This window comes from Protobothrops mucrosquamatus, unplaced genomic scaffold (assembly GCF_001527695.2).
Source record: "Protobothrops mucrosquamatus isolate PMUCROS unplaced genomic scaffold, P.Mucros_1.0 scaffold380, whole genome shotgun sequence".
Taxonomy (NCBI): Eukaryota; Metazoa; Chordata; class Lepidosauria; order Squamata; family Viperidae; genus Protobothrops; species Protobothrops mucrosquamatus.
In genome coordinates, this window is record NW_015386712.1 from 761,274 (window position 1) to 771,230 (window position 9,957).

Consider the following 9,957-nt stretch of genomic DNA (forward strand, 5'->3'; position numbering starts at 1 on the left):
AAAAATATAAAAATGTACTGTATGGCCATCTGCTAGATTTATAAATTCATCATCTATGATCAAAGGAAAATATTGCTGTATTTTAAATCTAACAATACTGAGCAGAAATTAAATCTATAACATAAACATAGCTACATTGCAAGACTTATGTTATTTTATCAAATATGGGCAATTGCAATAAATCATTGTTTGTGGTGAAATACAGTGGGGACAAGTTGTGGACTTCCACTCTAATGCTGGCTGTACACATGAAAAAAATGGATCCTTTTGTTCAATTTTTTGATTAGCCCAGATCTGATTAAAGTTGGTTTAAAAACACACCAACTTCCAACCTGGACTTTAAAACCAGGAAAAAGACTTTTTTCCCTAGCCTATAAAATTAAGATTATTTAAATGTTGTTATTTTGATACCATTAATAAACAAGTCTAATAAGAGAGATATAGAATTTGATACGTACCTTTATATATAGTATAGGCTCAGTTCAGACATTATAGTAAATTGTGATGGTATTAATATTGTTCAATGAACAACCAATACCATAGTCCGGTCCTAATGCTAAGCCATCAATCATGGCTGACAAATCACACTGACAGGTTTCACACATCATATGTGATTAGCTTGGTTTTGACTTAGTATGATGCCAGCTGTTGTGACTTAACTGTGAGAAAACAAGTAATGGCTTAGCATACATGTGAACTTAGCTTCTCTATGTGTGTACCAATTTTAAAATTTTGTATTCTTCTAAAGTTCAGTGGTTATGTTTCTTTTTGGAAAGGTTTTTGAATGTAGGATAAACGTGCCTATTTTTCTCTAGATCTTAAACTTGTTCTGTGTATCTAATGTAACTACCAGGATGCACATATTGCATGTCATCATGATTTCTTTACAGAATATGGTTAGAATTATAGTAAAATTGTCTAGAACTAAAAGTGAGACATCTTAATGGAACAATCAAACCTGGTTAATCCAAATTACAAACTATTTTTATTTAAATTAAAAAGCCTCAAAAAAGACAAATTGATAGTACATGCACATGGACTAATTATCACTTTACTCATTGGAGTATACAACCAGATGTAAAAATGAGGCATGGATTAACCAGGTCCAAAAGCATATATGCTGGAAAAAAGTTAAAAGCATTGACTTGAATTCATATACAAATTTGCTCTTTTAAAAAAGTAAGGAATAAAGAATAGGCAATAAACTAATAATCACTTTCGAACTGAAATTGATGTATTTTTACCATTCAAGCCAACCATTTCCCATACTTTTATTTGAATAACCAAAGTCCTTTTATTCTAATACAGTGCATGGCTGTGGAAGATAACAAATAATGAATTCAAGTGGCCACAAATAAAACATGGTTTGTTCTCCTGTTCAACAAATTATAATTAAAAAATAATTCTCTGCTAATTGTGCAATACTGGATTGTAACCATCAAATCTTAAATCCTACACGTTACTGAAATGCCCCAGTACAGATGATATTGGAATAAATTAAATTTAAAATAATTAGGGCCAGCCTAATAGTTTAAGAGGAGTGCTCTGCACTTCCAAAGAAAAGGTCTCATTTACAGTTCTAATTGTTTACTCCTAGGCTATTAGGAGTGGTGAAGCTGCCCCTTAGCTAAGGTCTCTGGGAAAGTAATGCTATAAATTATTCAGCAGTGATCCTTCTGCTTTACACAGCATCCAAAGGGTGTCACATCTTGTTCTTAACAAATGTTTTTAAAAAGAATAAATAAAAATAAATAATTCCAAATTCTTTGGTGTAATTTTATCAATTCTTAACAAAAGTGATTGTATTAGTAAATGTCCAAGGCAGTTCTAAGTACTCAAGAACTAGGATGTGCTACTGGCTTCCTTTAACTTTGTTGTTGAAAATACCATTATCTGAGGTAATGTCAAACAAACTGGCCACAAGCCATAAGAGCAGGCATGCATTTATTTTAGCAGCTCCCAACATTGCAACTGCTTCTATGTTGAAAATTATAAGGTCAACTAAGAAAACCCCAGGAGGGAAAAATAAACTTGGTGGGGATAGGGTAGGGGGTAGCAGCATATATATGTCTCTCTGAGGTTTTTAAATATTTTAAACAATATAAACTAAGGTTCTTTGTACCACAGATTATAGAATATTAAAGATACAAAATATTTCTCCTGTAATGTCAATTAAGTTACATTTTATATTAGTACCTAATTTGATAACTGTGTCTCTTTGTGTGTTTTATTAGATTTGTCAAAAGCTATATCCTAGAAGTATAAATTATATCTCTTTAATAGCTCTGCCATCATTATTTCTGGGGGATCTGCATTAAACCAGGGTTGTATATTGAATATTTTAATTCTAGTGAATTAAATTTGAATTCCTACCTATTTCTACAGTGAAAACCACAGTAGTTTTTCATTTCAAGTAGTTTTTCCTTAGAAATCAAGCTAATTTTCTAAAAACATATTTTCTGACAATGTTAACTTTTAGCTTGTTACTTGCTCTAAACCTCCATAAAATTTATTTGGTGTTTTTAAACTTGTTTTTAAAATTATATTCATACATTTTCCCCACTAGGTCAAAGTATTTACATATTTAATTAAAGTATTTTATAATTAAATGACCAATTAATATTTCTATCAATTGCCAGTCCCATCTTGAGGAAGGCAATGAAACTAGGAAGTTTTATGAAATTAGGCAGCAAATCAGGGAACAACACAATTTTAGGTAGAAGGTAGTCTGCTCAAAATAAATTAACAAGAAACCCAATTAAACTTCATGAACGACTTTTTTTATATTCAAAGAGGCTATCTAAATACTGGAGTTGCAAATGATGTAAAAACTGTGATCCCAAAATAAGATATTTTTGAAAATAGTTTTTTTTTACTTTTTCAACTAAGATATGCAAAATCAGGGTTTTAATACCCACCAAAAACATTATTTATTATGTTAAACCTTTTAACACTGCAGTGCAACTGGTTATGCACTTGAAATTTTCAGTAGCTGCAGTGCAATGTTTATATCAGAGCAATTTAAAAAATAGTATACAAATCTCAATGCCAAATTATGGATAGCATTTAGGCAAGCCTCTCTTGTACATTCCTGTTACTTACCTTCAAAGATCAGTTAAAATCTGCATTATTTGTAATAATACCTTAACTATTCAGATAACAACACATCCATTTTTTTTCCAGTGGTAGAAATGTAAAAGTATTAAAATGTATTAAATATACATAGGTCTTGGCATCCTTAAAAATGTCATGTTCTGTTAAATATATAAATGTTCTGTAAGCGATCTGAGAATGCAAAAGTATTATGTTTACTATCAAAAACTGAATCATATTAAATAGAAAGCAGAAACAAATATTTGCACCCTTGTAGTTATTTATCCTTCCTCAAGTATCTTTATAAGCCCAACTGCTGTGATGATTTCTTTTTCTGGAGAAATGAAGCCGATAACACATTCTCTCCCTAGATCAGAGTCTACTGGCAACATAGGTAAATGTTCATGGTTATAGGACTCTTCACAAATGACAAGTTGGTCAGTACAAACTCACTGTGTTTGAACTAATTGAAGTGTTTGATTATTTTTCTTCATTTTTATTTCAAGCCCTGTGATCCTCCTACTGACCAAACATTTAGATTCTTGTATTTACCAGATTTTTTTTCTCTACTTCAGTAGCTTTTTTAAAAAAAAAAACCTTTTAAGCATATGTGATGTACCTGCCAGAAGTAACTACCGTATAAATACAGCGATGCTCATGCCACTATGGTCTAGGTGTAAATGTATGTTTTTCCAAGATAAACTGTAAACATCCTCCCTATCTTCTCAGAATTTGTGAAGAAAAAAAGATATAACCTTGCTTTGCATTTAGAACCAAGCATGAGATCATCTTTCAAGTCAACCATATGCACAAGTCTGTATATTTAAGAAAAGTCAACATAATATAACAAAAAGTGAAATATGCTTATTAAAAATGTCCTTATAAAAAAACAATCTTGCAATATACAATAAGATGCAATAAAAACAATTTTCTCTCCCTCACCAATAACTAAAACAGCTATGTTCCACAAATTTTTTTTATATGTTGGCATTGAAAGATTAAATATTTTCTATGTTGTATGCCTGGCGGATATTAAGTGTATCTCTCAACATCAAGTCTCGAAGCCGCCATAGTGCATCTGCCATTGTGGTATGAGCCCCTTTGCTTTTCAACCAGTGTGTAGGAAGACGACTTTCTTGTTCTTTTGAGAGGTGGGCATCACGTCTTCGTGCTGAAACAAGAAAAGTACAGAAGCGATATACTGCCTTAAAATATGTCATTATACTTCACCAATAATGCTGATGCATTATACAACCTGAAAAATACATTATTGTTTTAAATGCATGAATACAGGATGGGAAATCTTTGGGTTAAAAATTTTATTTGTAAAAAAGATTTTGGAACTGGTGATGAACATGAACTGAAAAAGTAGTACATAAATGTTGTATCAATAAGAATTAAATTTGCAAGTAACAGAAAGCAATGTGCACTAATCTGACCCCATGTCAATATTATGTTCAGTTCTGGACATCTTGCTGAAAGACAAAATTGGATAATTCGAAATGATTCTATAAAGGACAACACTGATAATCAGGGAACTGAAAATACTGAAACAATGACTGCAAAGCGAGATGTGATAACATTTTTTCATATGTGTGAATGATTATCACTGAGTACATAAAGATTTGTTTTCCATCTATCCAGATGATAAAATACAGAATAATAATTTTAAATGATAGAAATGAAGATTCTAGCCAAGTATTCAAAAAACCTTCTTAACAGTAGTTCAACAGGACAATCAACTACCAACCAGATGCTGGACAGACATACGTTGGTACAATGGAAGATGAATTTTGGGAACAAGTAATTAGTCTTGATGCCTAAATGCCCCCATTTATAATTTATAATTCTATGATTAATATATCATGGTAAGTGTAAGTCAGTTATGGAAAGTAACAGTGCATCCACATAGTCATTTTTCATTTAGCTCTAAAATAAGATGGAACTAAACGATCTTGAATAGGGCCACAGTAATAAAGATCTGGTAGATCTATAGACAGTTCAACTAAAAAATGGAACAAATATGAATAATTTAGTAAGATGACCAAATTGACCTGTTACATGCCAGTAAAAAGGAAAAATACAGAATCAGTGCACAGAAAATAGAATTTCCTTTAAAATTTCTCCACATAACTTAACATTAATCTATGTAAATCTAAGTACAAAAATCTACAATTTACTGATAGAAAAAGAGACGTGTAATTATACTGGACCATGAGTGATACACTTTCCTTTGCAGATGCTGTTCTAAGGTAAGATGTAAGAATGCTAGAATATGGAAAATGTCAACATTCTTTAAGAGGTTCATTTCCTTGTAATTTTACCTGAAAGGGTCTGGTCCCACTTGCTAATACTATTTGAATCAGCACTAAGACCTTCAATATATTTCAGATAAGCTTCTGAATGGAGAAGCCTCTGTGTCTTTGGTGGAGGAGAGACAAACATAGGCGTTGTAGGCTGCTGCATGACCTGTTGAGATGCTGGGTTTTGACCAGGATATGGAGGTGGTGCTTGTTGGCCTGGGGGACCAAGCATACCCATCTAGAAATATAAAGTACAGTATCAAGAGGTTAGGTCAAGAACAGCCAGAAATATTTAGTATTAAGAATGTATGACAAGTATTAGCTTGGTTATTTACTTGCAGACATTTCAATACTTAGCTAGGCAACATTATCAGTCTTGGGTAATATACATCATTGCCTGGGTAGTAGGGATATGTATCTAATAAGTAGGTGGCCAGATAAACAGATTGCCCTCACAGGGACCCTATAACTCCTCATCTAATCACAACCCAGATTTTGGCATAACTTGTGCTTTCTAATATGTGGACAACTCAAAGATTTCATGTAAGCACATTAAAATGTCATTTGAGGCCTCCAAACTCTCCACAAGTGTGCAGGTCTAAAAATATGGAGGTTTTGGAGAGGGGGAATATAAATACCAAATGAAATTTTAAAATCTTGAACCCAAACTATTTTTTCTCATTTTGGATTGTTTAAGTGGCAAAATGGATATTTTAAACTTCTATAAAGTTCCTCAAACCTGGTAGAAAAATTAACTCTCTTCGAATTTCTGTCCAGCCAACACTGCTGATGCTATGACATTACTAGCACTATCCACACGTAAACCAATTTCCAGACTGAAAAGATTATCCAGCATTTGTGACTCCTACAGGTAAAGGGTTATAAGGGAGTAACATCAGCAAATTAGAAATACATTATAAATATACACGTTTGTAATTTGTTGATGTTATTCCCTTATCACCTCTTACTCATTTATTCACCATTAAATAACTGGAAGACAGTTAATTTCTTTCTTTTTTTTAAACCAATATGAGAATATGATTTATTGGATTTTTCTGTACCTACCTGCTGCCCAAATGGACTTCCTGGTGCTGGGGCTCCTACCATGGAAGAAACGTTTTGCCCTAGAACACCTGTATTTTAAAACATATCAAAACCACAATCTCATTTCAATCTAAAAATAAAACAAACAAAAGAATACTGCTCTATTATAACAAACTAATGTCACATCAAAAAAGTGAAAACCAATATTTTCAAAATATATATTTTTAAGGCAGTAGAATTAATCATGTCATCTGGATGTGTGGGGTAGGTTTTGCTTTTGGGTTCCACCTAATTAACTTCATCCAGTAATAAGTAACATCCCTTCCACTGGATTCATAAATAATTCCCAAGCATGACTACAATGGAACTTGTGCAAGTACTCAACACAACTTTTTGGTAATTAAACTGTGCAACAGCACTGCATGATGGGTCCAATGGTTTGTGCTTGGTCCTTCTTCCACATACTTCTCATCACTTTCAGGTGGCTTTGTGAGAATTCTGCCCTAGTCTACCCTTTAAAATCAAACATGCTATTTTACTAAATAACCATCTCTATCTAAGGAGATAATTCAGAATTTTCCTAAGAACAGAGAAGCACACTTGCTACAGGTAGTGAACAGTAAACAGTGTACCATAGAAATGTATGCTGTAATTTATTGTTATTATTCCACTGTAAATGCTCACATTTGTACTCCTTATTTATAGAACATTAAAATATATTTCTGCTTGCAATTAATAACTTCTCAGGAGACTTCTGAGCAAGTCCTGCTGAGAGATACAGATTTTGACTGTATGCACATCATCTTTAATCTGAAATGGAAAGCTGTGGTTTCCAAACAACTCATTTGTGGTTTTACAATAAATAAATGGTTATCCAAATGTAGCATGGAAACCATTTCTGGTTATTACAAACCACAAAGTGTAACTCAGGAGAGATAGACGATAAACCAAATTAAATGTAACATTATTCTAGGTTCATATACCATGCTTAATTATTGCTAAACCACTGATGGATGGTTTGGAAACACTTGTTTAGAGTTAAGTATGACATGCAAACATAATCTTTATTAGTTTCTACCTAAATTTATCCAATGCATGCAGAAAAGGCAAAATAAAAATTAGCGGCAGGGAAAAAAAGAGTAAAGTAACGGGTTTTCATAACTGCCTGTGCATCTATATTTTTTTAAAAGAGGAATAGAAAGGAAAGTTAAATAATCTTTAACTTTTGGTTAATATTATTTTCACCATAATAGATAATTCTTGTCCATGCAATAACATTTTAAGTATGTAAGCCTGGAATGTACTGTAATTAAAAATGTACTTCAATGCTCAGGGTAAATGTAAAAAGTACATTTAACTACTACTACTATTTCTTGGATAAGTTTTGAGTTTAGAATATAGTATATAGGACAGCGTATTGAAAAAAAATTATAATCATGTGTTAGGTGTAAAATTTTACTTGACCTAATATTAAATCAAGTAGTTGAAAATAGGATATACTGTACACATTTGAAGTGATTGCAATGTTAAAAGCTAGAAGTGAAAAACTGATTGATGTAATGATTTCTATTGGTATTATGAGTTAGTTGGATTTAGTCCAGTTTAAACAAGACTTCTGACGTATTCCATGGAATGGAAAATATAAGCCTTTAATATTCCACATCTCTGGTCAAGTCAAGCCCTTAAGCACGAATTGAGGTATTCTTACAGTTTACTAGTTAACTCCTTTTGATGCTGGACCAACAAATTTAATATGCCAGTATATGTATTTTCTGTAGCTAAGAGATTTCTCATTGTACTTTCACATTAACAGCTCAATATCCTAGACCTACGACAGTCAGTAAAAGACAAGCAATGAAGCTATAAGTGCACGCGTCGCAAACTTCTCCTAGAGTAATTGATTAAATGGGGTGAGAACAGAAAGACGAGATAATGAATGAATGAGGAGGTTCATTCTTACCGGGTGGTGGGATGCCTGGCATGCCTGGTGGAAGTTGATGGGGTGGAGGCACCCCAGGGTGAAGTGGTGGCATGCTGCCCATGCTAACAATGCCATCAACTGGGCCTTGTAAAGGTGGCAGCACTGATGGATAGCCACCTATCATGCCTTAAAGAACACAACAAATTTCAAACATGCATCAATGACATGCAAAATGGTCAAATTAATAATGACGTGCACTACCCACACATAAGCATCTTCAGAATTGCCATACGACACTACAATTAGTACTTTGCAAAAACAAACAATGTTACAATGATAAATAGAATATTTATAACAGATTAGTATTAGCTTACTGGCATATTTTTTAAAAGAAACAAACTCTACATCATTAAAAGAATATTAACTGCAAATATATGCAAATGTCCTGTTGGTTATATGAACGTATACAACATTGTTATAAGCACATTCTGAATTTATGGTATAGTATTATAGTTGCATGGAAAATAAATAGTTAGAAAAAAAGCACTCAGTTTCACTATTTAACATGCTTGACACAATCATTTAAACAAGTAAGAAATTAATTCAACAACACTGAAGAAAGTGGGCTATTCTGCTTCATCTCATTCTCATCAAGACCTACTGAGTATGAAGACAATTTAAAGAGAGAGGAGACATGATCTTTCACACCTGAGCTATCATGCAATTTCATAAAAGTTATCATCGTAGACAATACGTTCTACAATTATAATTTCAAATTTTTGAATTGCCAATAGTCACACTGACATTATTAATACCTAATGCCAAGAGTTTTAATTAGTATTTGCTAATAACGATAAAAATTTTGACAAAAAGGTACAATGTGGCAGAAAAGTGGGCATGTCTCTTGAAGAAGAGAATAAAAAGAAGGGGATAGCTGAAAAAGAAAGATTAATATAGGGGAAGTTTGGATTGTTAGCAAGGATTGTTCTTGAAGATTCATAAGGAATCAAGTGGGGCAACATCAGAGAGGGAAATAAGATTGTTACCCTGATAGAAATAATGGATGAGAAGATGTTCCATTAGATAATCAAGATAATGGAGGGGGGGAAAGAAGAATTTGGAAAAGTTATCTTTGCAAGCTGTTTTGTAGGCTTCCACAGAAGGTCAAAACAGCACCTCTGTACATAAATTATATGGTACCATCACAGTTGGAACCATAGTTGTTAATTCAAATGTAATTATTTGTATTATCGACTTACAGGAGAAAAGGACTTTGGAAGTAATAAATCTTTTGTACAGGATGACTTTCATTATTTACAATGGCTGTGTGAACCTTATCTAATAGTGAATCTAGTGAAACAAACATCTTCTATTAACTGTTGAAATGTATAGGCATATGCGCACAGTCACTCAGGCTCTCGTCACCTCCCGCCTGGACTACTGCAATGCTCTCTACATGGGGCTCCCCTTGAGGAGCATCCGGAGGCTCCAGCTAGTCCAGAATGCGGCCGCGCGGGCGGTGTTGGGAGGGACTCGTCGCTCCCATATAACACCGCTTTTGCGTGAGCTGCACTGGCTGCCGGTAGCCTTCCGGGT

The 9,957-nt window shown here is 33.2% G+C and overlaps 1 protein-coding gene across 1 annotated transcript in view; it reads right to left on the minus strand.

Annotated features, from left to right (window-relative positions):
- Positions 1-3,698: 3,698 nt before the first annotated feature.
- PBRM1 (polybromo 1) overlaps positions 3,699-9,957 on the minus strand; it is a 52,302-nt gene continuing 46,043 nt past the window's right edge. Inside the window, exons 27-30 of the mRNA XM_029284117.1 lie at positions 8,401-8,547; positions 6,462-6,529; positions 5,418-5,634; positions 3,699-4,264 (exon numbers count right to left, since the gene is read on the minus strand). Of these exons, the coding sequence (XP_029139950.1) occupies positions 4,092-4,264; positions 5,418-5,634; positions 6,462-6,529; positions 8,401-8,547 (605 nt within the window). The 3' untranslated portion in view covers positions 3,699-4,091. The remainder of the gene's footprint in view (positions 4,265-5,417; positions 5,635-6,461; positions 6,530-8,400; positions 8,548-9,957) is intronic.